Here is an 18,074-nt window from a genome sequence, read left to right on the forward strand (position 1 = left end):
ATTGAGAACTGATAAGGAGATAACGATCTCTGTAGCCTGAAGGCGTTCAAAATGTGAGCCCACAACACTTCTAAAGAGGTGGTAGCACAACAACAAACAGGGCTCACTGCTTTTCCACCAATGCTCAGGAGCCCTGTCACTCTAATTGGCTTTAACTGCGGAGCATCTGGGTAAATTTCCATTATGGTACTCAGGGCTGTTCCAAGCCATGCACTGAGTGGCGAAAGTGCTTTTGCCATTTCTCACCATTAAATCAATAACTAATGATTGCAGATCAGTTTAATGTAAATGCTTCTTGTCTCCTGGAGGAGACAGCCTGCATCTGTGAGGACAGAGAAAAGCTATTCTAATGGAGCAATAAAAGGTTGCTGGCGCATAATTTTCCGTATATCAATGAATCCAACTATGCTTACTTCACGTAAAACAATCTGCATTTGCCAATATCTGGCCTCGAAATAATCAGAGTGAGAGGCTATCCGCTAATATGCGCCAGGCCAGTCCTGTGATGGACATGACAATACCTGGAGCACAATTATAAGCTTTCTGGGACTGGGTCTGACCGGGGGCAGGAGGAAGTGTGGTTCGGGTTACACAGTGCCACCAGAGCAGTGCGGAACATCCGTCATGTTTCTGCACCCTGGTCTTGTCATCGCTTATCAATTATGCACTCTGTCATGATGCCCATCAACGTGCCCCCTGGCCTCTCGTTCGCTTCGTCGTTACAGTAGGTTGCCAGAAATGGCGGGTGATCCAGCAAGTGACCGTGAGGCTGTACTGAAGGTGAGCAGTGTGTGAACTCATGCACACTTAGTTGAGCAGGGCCCTTCTAAAGTCCATAAAACATGAGGTTGCATGGAGGGGGATGGTGGACAGAGGACAGGCCTGTCACAAGCAGCTGACTCCAAGCTGTTGATGACATTGGTCTGAGCCCGAAAGGTGTCCCGTACCAGTGGCTATTGTTTGACGGGTTCAATGACCTGAGCAGGATAGGGGCTTCTCTCTCATGCCTGTGTGTGCCACTGCATGATATCGCCCAGCACACAATTTGCAAGTCCTTTTTAGATCACTATCATGCTAACGCACTAGTTTCATTACAGGGGTGCAACTGCATATAAATATTCTACTATAACTTCACAGAAGCATCTACTGGATGGTTGTTTGAACATCAGCATTAAAATGAAGCGTAAATATGACTTGTCCCCCTGTTTTAAGATGATTCAGTGGTGTTGTGGCACTGTAGGGTATGGTCAGGAAACACAATCAAGCTCAACATAGTGTAGATTCCAATGGGCTTAGTTTGCATCTTGTTCTCAGACACCAACAAGCTAGCCTGCAAGAGTCACACAAATCCCCCTGAGAATAATGAGTCACCGTAAAGGAAGTTATAGGCGTGCAAGGTTTTGTGGGGAAATGGGAGGATGTGTCAATGTCAGAGGTTTGCGTGGGGTTGGGTCTACAGAGAAATGTTGAGGAAGTGTGCAAAATAGAAGTAGACCATGTGCCATGACATCTTGCCTGCACCCAACCTTGAATCATTGATGAAGTATAGTTTCTAAAGGAGATGTATGGCAGGCCGACCACGTGTTAACCTCAGGCCAGAAGCTCAGTGGGTAGCCTAATTGCACCACGTTCAGGAGGCAAATGTTACTGGCAGTGGTGGAATGTAACGAAGTACAAATACTTCGTTACTGTACTTAAGTAAATTTCCCACGTATTTGTACTTTACTTAAGTAAAATTTATAGTGCATACTTTTGACTTTTACTTCGTTACATTTTACAGCAATTATCTGTACTTTTACTCCGCTACATTTCTACAACACCATCGTTCCTTTTTACGATACATTTTATGATCAGTTTTTTTCTGTCTGACAAACACGTTTGTTTTACCGGGGGGTTGCTACCAAAGATTCTGGAGCGCTACGTGCATTCTTAGAAACATAAGCTTCTAGTCTAGACCAGGCAAAGCGTGAGCTTAGCCATCTGCATTCGGTAGGCTATATTCACCAGACCCATGGCTACACTGTACATGCAACTGTGTTCTGTGCCTTTCTCTGTCTGTTATCTGCAGTGTTAGGGCCTCCTCTCCGATGAGATTGCTATCAGGCTATGCCCATGCTTCTGTCACACGTCTGATCATTTGCGGCACAAATGAATGGTAGACTATTAATGAACCGGTGGCCGGAAAAAACGTAACATTTTCCAGATGAGGAAATATTCCTTAATTGTGTGTGATTAAATAAAGATGCATAGCCTACATCTGGGGGGTAGTAACGTGAGCGCTCATTCAATGCCTATGCGTCTGCGCAAGTGAAACTGAACTTAATCATAAAGACACCTTTCTCAGCAACTTTTCTGTTCAATCAGCATAATTGGCATTACGATCCACCCGACGTTTCCCTTGTCTACCCCGTTAAACTTCAGGCTCTCGTGTTTTGCTGAATGATATTACTCAGCAGATCACCCTAGTAGATAACCAGAATTACAGTCACAGAATTGTAGGTCAGAATGTAAACTGGGCCACAGATGGTAAGCACAATTGCATTAACTTAAAACTATCTAGTCGAGTATAACCTAAAACTAGATTAATTAAAATGCCACAGCCCATACTGATTTTTCCTTTTAAAATATAGATATTAAGAGAATAAATCATTATGCAAATACTTTTACTTTTAATACTTAAAGTACATTTAAAAGCAGGTACTTTTTACTTTTACTTAAGTAGGGTTGTCATTGTGGTACTTTTACTTTTACTAAAGTAAATATTTCTCTGTGTATTTGTACTTTTACTTAAGTACTGAGGTTCAGTACTTCCTCCACCACTGGTTACTGGTCATGGGAGAGTATGCGGTACAGAGTTTGAAACATTACCTTAACTAGCTCGCTACTCCCTCCCGTGCAATTGAAACTCTCCTAAACTCGCATCGTCGGTGATTGGCTGGAACAATTTGTTATGTTTTTATGGTCCAGGCCATTTTTGGAGCCTGGGGGGTATTCCAAGTACGTAGTTTAGTGATAAAACCTGGGTAAGTTCACTCAGAGTAAGTGATACATCCTACAGCCCTGTTTTGTAAGGAGAATGAAGCCATACAGCTCTTCTAATGGGAGGTTTACCACTTATTCTCAGTCAACTTACTCAGGTTTGTCACTAAACCATGTACTTGAAATACCCCCCTGGGCTGTCCACAAGAACTGTGTTTTTTTTGTTGTTTTTTTACAGTGTACAGGGCACAGGCAGCTAGCGGATTTCTAGGCCAAGTATACTTGCGTATACAAGGAAGTTGGTCTCTGCATTTATCCCATCCGTGAATTAGTAAACACAGAGCACACAGTGAACACTCAGGGCCAGATGTACTAACGCGTTTGCGCCCACTTCAGGCGTATTTGTTTCGCAACGTGCGTGTAAAATCATTGCGAGGTATGTACAAACAGGCCGCAATGATGTAAAAGCGCAAACTGCCTGTCACAGGAGCTGAACATGGCTAATTGCATTTTTTTGTGTCATGCATATGCATTCATGGGAGGATCCAGGGGAAAGTGGGAGTTTAGCGTAACAAGATGGGAGGGGAAGCGTAAAGAGCGCCTATGTATTCCGCGGTATGTACAAAAACTGCTCCTGAAAGCGCACGTCTATTCTGCGCCTAAGTACTTCCGCCTTGTAAAAGCAGGTGTTAATCCAAATTGCAGTTCAATGCGTCAATAAGAGAACCTTTCAAAGACAACAGAATCACTATTTAGAGCACCAGTTTTTGTGGTGAAAGTATTTGTACTACCAAAAGCAACCTCAACTTTCATTGGCCTTCCGAATGTCTTACTTTCACTTTCATGTCATTCACTTAAACTTTCCTACTTGCTAGATTTGACCAATCTTCCATAGCCTACGTCTTTTTAATGATGTCATCAGTTAACTTCATTCAACTGCGCTTGTATGTAGGCGCTGCCATTCAGTTGTGGACGTTCGTAAATTGTGTTTATGGGCGGAGAAAAGCGCAGTTTACACTAAGGATTGAACGATTGATAAATACGACGGAAACTTGGGTCTGACAGCGTTCGCAATATGCGGTGTGTCCATGACGCTGATAACACTACGTTCGCAAATGTACATACATCTACCTTGCCACATCTACCAGCTACCTTGCTACAGCGGCGCTCGGGGAGCAGGGGTTAGGTGCCTTGCTCAAGGGCACTTCAGCCTTGGATGTGGGCATGGGAGAGCAGTGCTCAACCACTTCCCCCACCCATATTTTTCCTACTGGTCAGAGATCGAACCAGCAACCCTTCGGTTACAAGCCCGAAGCCCTAACCTGTAGGCCACGGTTGCCCCAAACACATACATGCTCGCCGGGCACGTTATCAGGTGCCATGTGTTTGCACCAATGTAATGATTTGGTATATTTCCTACATTTTTATTTCCATTTCCAGTTTTCCCATTTCATTTAACATTTCCAGTCTATTTGTTTCAGTTCCCAGTTAAAAGGTTTAACAGTGGCTTGGAAAGTTTCTTAGTTAGACCAACTGACCTTTTCATGTGACTCATGTCACAGAATATCCCTTTTAATTAAAAAACACAAATGAGAAAATCAGACATCTTTACCATGGTATGAACTTTCTTTCTGTCTGTCATAAGTTGTAATGGACATCCTAACACAAAGCCAACCTGTTTTAAAGTAACAGAAAGTAATGAGCAAAGTCTTAAGTCCATTGAGTCAAATGCACAGACCATTACTCATTTTTCATAGCTGAGCTAAATGTAAGCGTGTAAACTACTTGATTCTTCAACCAATGCCCTATTTATAGATTGTTTCTGGATCTTTTTCCATATCTAGGGCCTTATAGAAAATGGGTAAGCATGGTATACAAACTTTTAATGGTTCAGTCATACTGAGTGGAGGATTCAGGCACGTGCAGAGAAGGGGGGCTACAGGTAGTGATGGGCAAATGAAGCTTTGGTGAACCATTAAACCACAGCAGTGTGAAGCTAGCAACACTAATGAAAAAAAATCCAATATGGCTGCCACATGTAGATTTTTCAACATAAAAGTCCTTACCCAAACCAGTGTAACCAAAAATATTGGTTTCCTAAGGACTTTTATGTTGAAAAATGTATGTGTGGCGGCCATCTTTTTGCTTTTCAGCTAGTGTCCCTAGGTTCACACTGCTGTGGTTCAGGTGTTGACCAAAGCTTTGGCCATCACTAGCTACAGGGGCTCTAGCACCTGCCCTTTTGCCCCTTTGATGTCCAAGTGCCCTTTTGACAAGACTCGTTTTTACTTTTTAAAATGTGTAATACTTCCGCTAGTTCTAACGTGAATATTCGCTAAAATGTCTCATTAATAGTTTGTGAAATTAGAAATGTACAAAAATAACAATTGTCTGTGTTAATTGAAATGACTTGCGGCCACCAATCCGTGACGTCATACATTCAGTGAACTCTCAGAAGGTGCACGCAGGCACAGTGCTGCTGGAGACGTTTGGGAGCACGGTAAGGTCACGTGGCAGTTAGCCTATCTGAACATGCAATAGTATTCAGCTTAGAGATAGAGAATAAAATGTTTAAAGTTGTTTCATGTTTAATGAAGTAGGCTATTAAACCCGTTTTAACCATGTCATGGTCCATCCATTTCAATAACCTGGCAGCTTCGAAAATCTAAGGCTGAACGTTCATAACATATTCTGTTTAGGTTAGGCTACTATGTTATAGTAGCTTAGGTTAGTAGACCTAGTTCATAAAACAGAGTAGGCAAACCTTTTCTAAATCGTCATAAGCCGACGACATAGACTACTGTAGTTGTTTAACTAACCCAACTCCACACGTCGTTCTCTGTTTACAGTAGGCTACATTAAGCGTCATTTCACTCAGTGGCCACACGCACAGCACGCGAATCTGCAAGACACCAGCTTGCTAATAGTGGTAGTTCACTGTGATAAACATTAAAATTATAGCCTGACAAGCCAGACTAGGCAATAACATATTTGCTGCCGCTAGGGTGCGTCTAGATTTCTAGGCTATTAAAATTAGCTTTGAATTTAATCAATAAGATGTAGCCTTATAGCCTATGATCTCTGTGTAGACAATAGCCTAATGCTGAAACTGAAAAGACCTATCTGTCTGTGCCCTGGCTACAGTAGGCCTACAGTACATGCACTCCTATTGAATTTTCAGAACCAAGGAGAGAAATGAGAAAAATGTGTTACAGCTCTGTCTGCTATTTACACCCATTCTTCTTGATACATAATGAATAAATATGAACATTTATAAAATGTTTATCAGTACATTAGACTACTTTGCAAATTGCTAAACCATATACTGTAATAGCCTGTCCCACCATCATCATTGAAATAGCATAATGCTAGAATTTAAATAAAGTTAACACGTTTTCTGAAAATTTTGTTCCATGTGCCCTTTTTTAAAATTTGAGCCCCTGCCCCTTCAAAGGTCTCTGCACGCCCCTGGGAGGATTGGTCTGCACATTTAAAAGTGTTTACAGGTGCTAGACAAACGTGTCAGAGAGCGAGAGGGAGAAGGCCTGCACACTGTATATGGGCTCCAAAAATATGCTTCATTTATCTCTAAAAAAAAGGCTATGTTTTGATCACACAGGATCTTGGTCAGGCCTGTGTACAGTGTGAAGTTTCTTTTTGGAGCCTTCTCCCTCTCGCTCAGTCATACTGAGAACATTTATGTCTTCCGTTCTACACAGTGAACAGAGTTCATTCTGTCAAGGGCTGAAAAAATATAAAGACAGGATTTGAACAGACGTATTTTACATGACATATACAAGGTCTAAACTAAATCTGAGACAGTACAGCAATAACCATATTTGATTTGACGTGGAATGGCTCAGCTGTGAACTTGGTGAAGACAGTTTGTTGGTTTGGGTTTCCTGGAAAACCTGCGAATGGCGCTCGGGGGAAGTGAATAAACAGTGTCCCCCGTGTTGGCCTTCCATGTGCCCTTGAGCAAGGCACTTAACCTCTCATGAGGTTAGCGCAGAGCCTCTCAGACCTCCCCCAGAGTCTCCTGGGACCTGCAAGACATACTGTATCCTCCCATCTCTCCCTGCTCTGCACACTTGAACTCCTATATGGGATTAAGGAGCTTGATTGACAGAACACACAAGATTTAGCCTATTAAATACATGACACTCCTTCAGTGTTTTCTGAGAGAAGGGCTATTATGGGGTACGGGGGCCATAGAGTAAGACTAAGAGCTTGCCAGGTGACTATGTGGGACACTGGTAGGGTGGAGCACACTAAACACATTTGTATATGTGCATGAGTGTGCAGGGCATGGCTGAGTCAACCTGCCATAGGTAAATAAATTGGCTTTTCATTCTGGTTCAAGATACAACATGTGCACAAGGAAAGGTGAGAAGTAGAGAGATGGCTAGCCTGTCTTTTCTGGCAAACATATGTAATAAGGCAAACTTGACTTTGGGTCAGTGTGTGCGAATAAATGTGTGTGTCTGTATCTATGGGGACGTTTGTCATTATTTCTCATGGAGCCACACCCCTAACATATTTTTGTTCCCATTTATGCACAGTTCATAATCTGCCTTGTATCATAAACACCGTCTTTTTGATCCCTGTGGTCACGGAATTCAAGTCATCAAAGAAAGCATCTCAGTGAAAATCATTGGGCTGGCCATTTGGGAATGATCAAACATTTCAAGTAATTTGAGGAACTGTAGTCAACATGATAAAATACTTGAGATTCCACACAAAGTCGAACAGTCTAAGGACATGTTTCCTTTGGCATGGCTCCAAGAAGAATGGCCAGAAGGAAGGGCTGGAACAAACATGTGCTTTCTAGACACAGGTAGGCCTGCTTCTGTCCTCGCATACACTCAGGATTATCCGCTGGGGTTTGTGAGATCAATCCATATTTTGCTTTTACAACACTGAATGAATAATAAATGATATCTCAGTGTTTATTTCTTTAATGATTCGAGGATCCTTGCCAAATGCGTCAGTGAGACGGTGAAAGAATAGACCATTTTCTATGGCACTGTCCAGAGAAGGGAAGGACATCTGTTAAGTCCTAAAAATGTAAACAGCCAATGGGGTCTGGGAAGAGGCTTGGGAGAGAGAAATGAGTGTATGACTTTGTAGAGGAAATGGTTAGTGGTTGAGTGTCCACTCCCACATCCAGGATTGTCTTGGCTATAAAAGGCAGTGATCTTCGTCTGTGTCTTCCCAGGGATCAATAGATGTCTTATCCAGAAGAAAGTCATTATGGTGGTGATGGTGGTGGGCACGCTGTGGAGCAGCAGCTGATGACAGGAACATGTCAGACACAGATGCCTGGCAGAGACATGGAGCTGTGTGTGTAAGTGTGTGTGTAAGTCTAATATTTTGTGGACCACTCACCCGAGTCTCCCCAGGGTGTTGTCATGTTTGGTTCTAAATCTGGAGGGCCCTCTGTTTCCTCTGAAGTGGCTGCCACACAAAGGTCAGAGGGTGTCTTAAAGTGGCCTTGGGAACCCAAACAAAGGAAACAAGGAAGGACTTAATTCAAGTATTGAGAAATAGCAACAGATTATATATGAATAGCCTCTGTTGGGAAGTAATAGACAAACTGAGCCTGTGAGTTTGTTATGAACACTGTAAAAACAGCTGAGACACAGTTTGTGTTTTACAATTCCCACTGCTTTGTTTGTAACACATGGACACATCATCAAGCTCCAAAGTGTTTTCCGTTGAAAAGTCCAAGAATTGCGCACCGTAGCATTTTGGTGGCAACGAAAGCAACTACATATGAACAGCATACCGGACAGGGCCCTCATCACTGATGAAGCCTGTGAGCGGACTGGCAGTGGGTTTTAAATTGGGATCTGCCTTGGTGTAAAAATAGGTGAAGTGCATGCTGAAAAACACCATTGGCTTTACCCACAGCACGTCAAGATAAGGTGGGAAAAACAGGCTCTCTTTTAGCATGGACATGGGCAGAGCTTGCCAAAGCAAACACTGGATGCTTTTACCTTAATAACCCAGCTTTATAAATATAACCACTATCCTGGTGCCAAAATCAGACAAGAGACAGTTGTGTCTGGTATCTGGATTGAGAGATGACATCTTTCATAGGCCCTCTACTCTGAACTAAACTGAGGACTTCAGAACTACAACTGAGAAGTAAAGCAGCAGTCTTCGCTGTATTGTGTTGTCTTTGTACATTTATGTACACCCAGGCTCACTGTCTATACAAAGGTTATGGTTAATCACATACTGATGACATTTTCCTGTTCTGAGGTGTCTGTGTGGCGGTGCACACATATACACATGCACACACACACAGGCACCCACATACTATCGGTATTAGAACGGCGAATTACAAATTCAGTAGGATTAAAAGAAAGCCAAAATAAATATTCATCATCATCATCATCATGGCTGCATTTCCAGTATTGACGATAAGTAGTCGTTTGTCCACTAGATGGCGCATCGTTGCAGTGAGACGTAATTTTGTTGGAAGTTAAAAGTGGGTTGGAAAAACAATGGACGCTTCCTACAAGGACTGTAGTTTACCGCAAAGAATGTCTAATAAGTATAGGACGATGTTGACATGAAATGTAATTACCATTTCTTCTTGAAGCCGAAATAAATCTGAGGATGTTTATCGGACATGTTTGGTTTTTACTGCAGGTACGTTAATCTTATAATATCAATAAGGACCTAGGTAATGTTACCGATAGCGTTGGTTGAGTGATGGAGGCAAATTTGATTGATTGCATTTGTAGAAAACTATAAATGCGGTTATACCAAGCAAATTGATAGCAGCACTGTAATTGTATCTTTCGACTGTCATTTGTTGGACGTGCTTCAAAATCATTCTGTGCAATGGAAGATTTACCAACGTTACACCGGTCTGATACAGTTTTGCCTATACATGCGTGAGACTGAGACGCCTGTTTATTTTGTTTTAAGTGCGTGCAGGGTATGAGAGGGGAATCGATGTGCTTTGATTCCAGCTTGGTAGTTGTAGTCTGTGAAATTAAAAAGCACGTGTGTGTGAAGTATCCAAACAATGACACCTTAATTTCATTATGGCTGCTTTAGCAACACACCTTAAGCTACTGTGTAGTGGGTCCCATTTAGAAGTGGCTACATCATTCGCGCTTTCGTTGACTCATGGAGCTGCGTGAATTTTATTACAACTTTTCGCCACGATATGGCAGTTTAAGTCCGCTTGATACTGTAAGGCATAAGCCATTGGTTTCCAAAGGAGATTTTATTTGTGTCGCCAGCATAGCACCTATTGACAATTTATAGGTTGTAATAAATAGGCCTACCTTATAAGCCTGTAGCTTAGGGAAGCTAACAGCTTTCTATTAGGATCTAGTTTGTTAGTTACAGTTTTGTCATAACTCCCTGATGCATTTTTGCATTTAGAATAGCCAGAGCGTGGATATCTCAATCGGAAAATTAAACAATATCGGGTGCCTATGGACCTACAGCCTAGGGTGAACCCAGCCTGATCTGCCCGCTATTTATTTTTTGATTTCTTAAAAGATTGAGCTTGGTCTGGTGAAAGCCAGACTAGCCATGGAGGTCAGTTACACAATGCGAGGGAACATGAATCAGCCTATATTTGCACGAACAATAACGGACAACAGCTCTTCAACTTTGGCCCGTTAAAATGTGTATGAACAGTCTAGCGACGCATTTTATCAAGGCCCATTTGGACATGTCACCACTGGTTAGATGTAAAACAGCATTTCGTTTCAGACTACTGTTACTTAATTTGTGCATTAACAATAACGTTTCAGACTACTGTTACTTAATTTGTGCATTGACAATAAAGTATTACATGAACTAAAGATGACTAAAATCTTATGTAGAAGAAGAAACATTCACAAAAAATCCATCCATCCAAAAATTACCTTTGTTTTTGATAGCTGTTGAAAACGGCATGGAACTGACAGAGATGTTTTTGTTTAAAAATACATAAAAAATAAATAAATAAATAAATAAATAAATAAATAACATTATGCTGATACCTTTTGCTTTTCCCAAATACAATGTAGCCTACAGGTGTAAGTGACCTTTCATCAATCCAGTTGCAATGGATGAACTGTGATGAACTGCCCTACTTGTGATTGTTCAGAGATTTTAAAGGTTTTATAACAATGCTACATCTTCTTTGGCTATTCTACAATCTATTCACCTTTTCAGCTAGCCTGGGTGTTCCCATGCTGCCTTGCGCGCGATTTGATTCACGCTGCTAAGGCAGCCTGGAGACCATGGAGCAAATGCACAGACGCATTTGATAGACATCCGTGGCACCCAATAAACGGATCTGGGCATTTTTTTCAAATACGAGAAAATTAACGTTTGGTTCCCAGACCACGACCAAGTGGTGGCGCTAGCCAGGCTACTTTTCAGCACCAGTAGGCTACTTTCTGTGCAGCCGCACACACACACTCAGGCATGCCAAACAAGCATACACAAAAGTTTCAAGAGTGGGGGATGGAGTAAAATATGGAGACAAATTGAAGTGTGATTTATTTTAGCGGAACGGATGTACAGGACTGAGCGGCGGTCATATTTTGTACCGCTATGCGGTGCATCTAGTTAATCTCATAGCTGAAGAAATTTGGTAAAATCAATATATAAACCTCGGCTAATAGTTGGGAAATTATGGTAGTCAAATGTGTGACGCATGGCACAGTGTCTCAAAGAAGTATTTAGGATTGATTGGCCCATTGCATTGCATCACAAACTATATTATTATGATATGGCTATTCATATCATTTCCCTTAAACGTCTGTATATAAATTCATACTGTATAATCACAACAAATATTAAGAACATACTAAGGCTAACTGCTTAGAGTCCACATCAACGGGGCCTAAGCATTTGTTAGCCTAAGCATTTGTTAGCAAAGCCTATCTATATATACTAAGTATTTCTGATATGTTGCTGATTGGATCATAAACGGCCACAGCAACGAAGAGGAATGACTGATTCTTTTCTATTATTGTGTTACATGTTACAAATGTAAAGCACTTTGAGCTGCATTCTATGTATGAAAGGTGCTATACAAATAAAGCTTATTATTATTATTGTTATTATTATTATTATTCTATAATATGACTCTTTAGAGTCTAATACAGAGACATACAATGATTCCACAAAAGCACTGATTCATTTGAAGGGAATCCACCCCTGGCAGCTCCTCATTAATTACACCTCACTCTTCATGCCTCATGGTCCATTTACTGCATGGGTGGTACAGCTGCGCTACTGTGCTGTGTGTCTGTAAGCTGGAGTGGATAAGTGTTTACTTAGGCTGCCGCGGCTTCTCAGACCTCCACACATGTGACCCAGACTCAGACTGATCTGGTGGAGTCAACGGCCTCGAAAGATGAACAAGCAAACAAACAAACTGTAGGAGAACACAAGCATCATTCACGAAGAGGGAGAAAACAAGAAGTGCCAGTGTAAAGCCAACAGACAACAAATGACAAACAAAAAATGACAACATAATTAGTCAAGGCATGATTTCTGGGCAACAGCACACTGTGTAGACAAAAGCTGTAAGCCAAAGTGCTTTGCACAAAAGTACAAAATAATACAAAAATGAGGAACTGTTACTGAACTCTAACACGCTACTGCTTTTGTTACTCATCCCTCCACATTCCCTGAACAAAATACTTTATTTCTTCATTTTCTAGATTTCAATATAAGTTGCTGTCTTTGCACACAATACTGAGTAGATAAAACATGACCTTGTTTTCATGCTACACCCATCAATTCCTACAAGTCTTACAAGTCGGGCAAAGAAGACCTTGTTCTGACAGGTAGGGTACTGGTAGTTCTACTCAAATAGAAAATCATTTACAGGAAGCTGTACACGTCTCAGCCTAACATAATAATGTGAAAATCAATTCAACACAGGCCTTACTTGCAAAAAAGTAAGAAGTCTTGGACCTGTGTTCACAGTGTTGGAGGAACTGAAAAGGAGATTAAAGGGTGATTATAGTGTTTGGTTTTGCACCCACATGACAATGGATGAAGCAATATATACAGTTGTTGACTCTGTTGACAGTCATGCCCAAGATTACAAGATGACGGAGGTTACCACATGGTTTTCTTTGGCTGACAGGGTTTACACAAGGTATGCCAAGAAACATATTGTTAAATGGCGCCACCTTTTGAACAAAAGTAGTTACTGCTAAAAAACAAACAAAAAAACAACAAGAACATGAGGCCTAATATTTAAAGACTACAAGCATGGACGGATTATGAACTTTCGGGCCCCTGGGCCCAGATGTACTAAGGGCCCCCCACTAATTGTCGTATATGTGGGAGGGGGGGTTTGGGGGTCCTCCCCCAGAATTTTTTTTAACTTGTTTGATGTGATTTCCTGTATTCTGGTGCATTTTGGGGATGGCCAATACTAAATACAATCAGATTCATAGCCTACATCCTGATTTGTTGATATTGAGGCAATGATTCCATGCAAAGACTTGGGCTTCAGGGCCCCCTGACCACTTGGGCCCCTGGGCCCGGTAGGCCCGTGCAGTAATCCATCCCTGACTACAAGTACAGTAGTGGCTGCTTACAAGCAGTTATTTGTTTGTAGACATGTGATACATGTGGGTATAGATGGATGCAAAGAAAGAATAAAATCAAAATAAGAAATACATAAAATGGAAACTACATGCTATTTAGCAACATGCCAAAACACAATCATAGAAGCAAATTAGCCTGGCTAACGTCAGACCTCATCTCATTGAATAAAATCATAAATGAATAAAATCAAAAGTGAATAAAATCGCGTGAGTAAGGTAGCATGGGAAAACCCAGGCTAGAAGCAAATAATGTATGTAATATTTGGATCCAAAGAGTGAGAAGTGAGCATATTTTTAATTCATGTATTGTCTTGTGTTTTATACTCATTGCACTCAACGCTCAGTGCTCTGCATCCTCCCGCTGGGTTACATCTTTGACCTTGTCTCCTGGAGGTGGCCTATGTGAGCTGTACTGCAGCGATCAAGCGGCCAGGCAGGCAGATGGATCAACAGATTGGGTGGTGCTGCCCATGACAGATTGCCAAATCGAGGTGAGTGTGTGTGTGTGTGTGTGTGTGTGGTCCCTCTTTGGATTTTCAACCTGGATGAACAGATTGAGCCATGCTGCACCGGTGGCACCTGTTCAGAGACCTTAACGCCCCTCTTATGGCTGTCAATCAAGGCAAGGTGTTAACCGCTACAAACAATTCACCTAGGCCTATTACTGTGATGCTGCGTGGAAAAAACAGAGGCTTGAGTATTTCGCCACCTAGGAAGAGGAGAGGCTCTTTCGAACTCTCCCATATCAGCTGTGCAAACAAGCACACAACAAATACCATGCCCACTGCCATCTTATTCTTCCAAACACTCAAAACCTGCCATGCTGCTGAATATCCATTGTGTTTGCTTTTATAGTGAAACTTGCCTGTAGATCTGTTGCAAATTGTGGTTTGAATCAGTGGTTTGAATCTTCCTTCCTCATAGGCCTAGTGAGTGTATTGTCATGAGTGTGACCATGTCATTAAGATCAACGCTTACACTGTAATTAATGGCCATAAGCTCTAAAGCTGATTAAGTACCATGTAATGGGACATCTCACTTCAAATCATGTCTGCGAGGCTTGATACTGCTCTAAAGCCAGAGGATAGCATATGGACGCCTGGTGTCTCAGGCTGTCCACCTCTCCTATCTCAACAGTCAAACAGCAGCAGGGGAGGAGACTTGTTGGTGTGTCCAGGTGGCAGGTTCTGGCATAATCTCACATTAAAACGGCATTCTAGTGATTTCTGCGGAGCCAGTGTGATCGTTTTCAGGCTACCTGTCAAGTCTCACAACACCTCGGCCCCGAAGCAAGAGAAAGAGAAAATCTCTGACGGAGCACGGAGCAGAGCGTTTGAAGAGTGTTTTTGCCGTTGAAGAGTGTTTTTGGCGTCTCTGACAGGGGGGTTGGATGAGCCAGAGATGTCGGCCGTGGTGCAGCAGACGCCCAAGTTGCGGGTCAGCGAGGTCTGGGCACTCTACGGAGGGGAGCTGGAATACTGCCTGGGTGGCGAGGACGGAGAGGAGCAGGAAGCAGAGGTGAGGGGATGTGGCCGGCCTGGCCACAGAGTACTAGCAGTTACAGGAAGTGGCCCGGTTTCGGTAGAATTCAGTAACTTTTTAGGGCGGTTGCAAAAATTTAAATACAACATAAAAAATGTAGTGTGAGTTGTGTAAGTGAGTTGCACCATGATTCATGGACTAACTCATGAGATGACTTAATAGAGGTGCTGTTATCCTTGTTGTCAATATATTGACAATAAGAATATATTAAGACAGTAAAGTAAAGTAAAGATGTCACTATTATGCCCTCCATCTTCCAATTCCCATGCACAAATTAATTGTGTCTATGACACAGTTGTGTTTTCCAGGGCAACAAATATTTGACACTTAACCTTTAAATTGAGAATGTCATGCTTCTGCAGGGTCATGACTGACTTCCTGCGGTTTGTTATGACCTCTGTGTCTCCCTTCACTCCCTCAGTACTTTGATCGGCATTCTGAGTGCAGTGATGGGCAAGCCTCTGTCGGTGAGCACCACACTCCATCTGCCCCATGTGAGTATGAGCTGGTCAGTCGGCACGCACAGGGTCTGGCCTGCCTCTCCAACCAAGACTACTACTCTCAGCTGGAGGCCCTGAAGAGAATGCACCTGCAGAACATAGCCGAACTGGAGGTCCTGTACCTGAATGAGCTGACGGCCAGCAAGGGCAAAGCGTCTCAGGGGACACAGGTGGACGATAAGGATGAGATGGACAGGTATGTGAATTAAGAAAGTGAACACTGCAGTGTTCGTACTGAATTGTCGATTCATCATTATCACTTCTTGGGATGAATGATCGATTCATTACCTCTGTAGAAATAATAAATAAGTGGTATTTGATCACCATTATCCTGCTATGAGGTTGTGAATATATTTGTATTGTTATCTTTTCAATAGTCAATAGTAGCATCAGCTGTACTACTTACATTGCAAGTGACCACAGGCTGCCTTCTCCCCCTGATGTCTCCTTGCCTGTGCCTGTTGAGGTGTCCACTACCATGGCAACCCTGACAGAGACAACAAAGAGGCAGACATTTTGCCCTTCAACAGCCCCCTCCCCCTGGACAATTGCGCTACCCTATCCCATCTATAGTACACTATTGATATTTATAAAATGTACATACTGTAATAACTCTTATACATAGCAATATTGTACTGCTCTTTAAACTGTTCATACTGCATATACACTTATTTTTACTACTCTTATAATGTTACTCTTACTACGCTGCACATATCTGTACATGTTGTTCATACATTGTTCATACTACATTTCCATATCTATTCTGGTCTTATAAGGCCACTGCTAATACATTGCACATATTTATATTTAATTCATATTACTGTAAACCATACCACCTTCTTAACTGTATACTACTGTCTACACTGCACTATATGTCTTACGCTAACAGTCTTATACTGTTTATACTGCCCCACCTGTCTATACTATGTATATCACATTGCACTTTTCTGCTTTTTTGCACTTCTGGTTAGACGCAAACTGCATTTCGCTGTCTCTGTATTTGTATACTGCACAATGACAATAAAGTTGAATCTAATCTAATCTAATCTAATCTAATCTAAAGACGGAAAGTCTGCCTGATTATCTCTGATTATCTCTACAGTGCTCAGGAAGAGAATGAGTCTTTGCCAGCTGGGCGAGAGACCAGCACGATCTCCAAACAGGACTTAAAGCTTGAGCAGAAGTCGGTCAGTGAGACAGACACACCTGGGAGCCAGGGGATGGAGGGAGAGCAGAAGAAGAGGGAGGAGGAGGAGAAGGAGGAGAGAGCCAGCGGACAGAGCAGCGCAGATGCCACCAATGAGGCTCAGAGTTTAAAGCCTCCGGTGCAACTGGAGCCCTCGGTCGTCTCTAAGGCAACTCGTGCTGCCTCAAAGGACCGTTCGAGGGCTCCCAGCAGACGATCCTCGTGGACGGAGCGTTCCGGAAGGCGTGCCAGCAGGCCAGTGACGGTACCCAAACCGTTCCAGATGATGCTCCGCGAGGCTGACAAGAAGCGGCGCAACGTGAAGACACGCTCGGAGGTGGTGCTGGAGAACGCGCTGCTGCGCCGCGAGCTGGAGGAGATGCGCGAGTGCCGGCGGCAGTTCCGCGCCACACCCGCCCCGCCGCGCTCTCGCAGTGTCGGCCGCAGTGCCGCAGGGCGCAGGGGCCGAACGACCTCTCTGGACCGCGTCTCCGAATCGAGCGCTGGCGGCAGCAGCAGCGCCAGTGGCAGGAGCCGCAACACCTCGCCGCAGCCCTTCAGCTTCATCGAGCGCGAGCGCAAGAAGAGGGAGCGCAAGCTGGAGGAGGCGCTCCGCAGCGGCGCGGGCTCCCGCGAGGAGCGCTGGGTCTTCAAGGCGCGGCCCCTGCCCCGCATCTACCGGGCCTGCTCCGAGGACTACCAGCTGCTCGGGGCAGTGGAGATGCACAGCAGAGACCAGGAGCAGCAGCAGCAGCAGCAGCAGCACCGTGGGCCTCCGGCCAGCAGAGGGCTCCAAAAGCATGCAGGGAGAGTGCTGGAGAGGGAGAAAGGGAGCATGGAAGTGGATGTGGACACGGAGACATCTGAGGAGAAACCAGAGGGCCGAGAAGACGAAGCGGAGTCCGTGGACGGACCGGAGAGGCCGATACTAGACAACGCCAACTGGACGCTGAGAAGGAAGCCGTCGCTGGTGGGTAAGGGACTGCAGCTGGAGGGGGAGACCGGCAGGGGAGTGCGGAGGGGCAGGGAGAGGGAGTGGTCCTACATCCAGCCCATCCAGCGCACCTGCATCAGCCTGAACCTGGCCTCCTCCTTCTCCGTCAGCCACGAGCGGATGCTGGCTGGCAAGAGCCACTACATCAGTGTGTGAGAGCCAGCCGGGACTTGGTCATGGCAGCACACAGGAGCACAGGCTATGCACTGAACACACTGGCCAAAGCAGAATAGGAAGGCTGACATTTGAGCCAACAGGCTGATGTTACACTATGACAAAGG

The 18,074-nt window shown here is 43.6% G+C and overlaps 1 protein-coding gene across 4 annotated transcripts in view; it reads left to right on the forward strand.

Moving 5' to 3' along the window:
• LOC121685785 (protein FAM161A-like) overlaps positions 1-17,949 on the forward strand; it is a 25,951-nt gene extending 8,002 nt beyond the window's left edge. The window contains exons 1-6 of one of the 4 annotated variants that reach the window (XM_042066544.1): positions 7,230-7,816; positions 8,198-8,326; positions 13,916-14,062; positions 14,953-15,089; positions 15,535-15,809; positions 16,716-17,949. In XM_042066544.1, coding sequence (XP_041922478.1) covers positions 14,973-15,089; positions 15,535-15,809; positions 16,716-17,949 — 1,626 coding nt within the window. In that variant the 5' untranslated portion in view covers positions 7,230-7,816; positions 8,198-8,326; positions 13,916-14,062; positions 14,953-14,972. Of the gene's footprint in view, positions 1-7,229; positions 7,817-8,197; positions 8,327-13,786; positions 14,063-14,952; positions 15,090-15,534; positions 15,810-16,715 lie in introns of those variants that run through there. The other 3 variants (XM_042066543.1, XM_042066545.1, XM_042066541.1) reach the window with 3 other exon arrangements.
• Positions 17,950-18,074: the final 125 nt, after the last annotated feature.

The sequence above is a fragment of the Alosa sapidissima genome, chromosome 16 (assembly GCF_018492685.1).
Source record: "Alosa sapidissima isolate fAloSap1 chromosome 16, fAloSap1.pri, whole genome shotgun sequence".
NCBI classification, from domain to species: Eukaryota; Metazoa; Chordata; class Actinopteri; order Clupeiformes; family Clupeidae; genus Alosa; species Alosa sapidissima.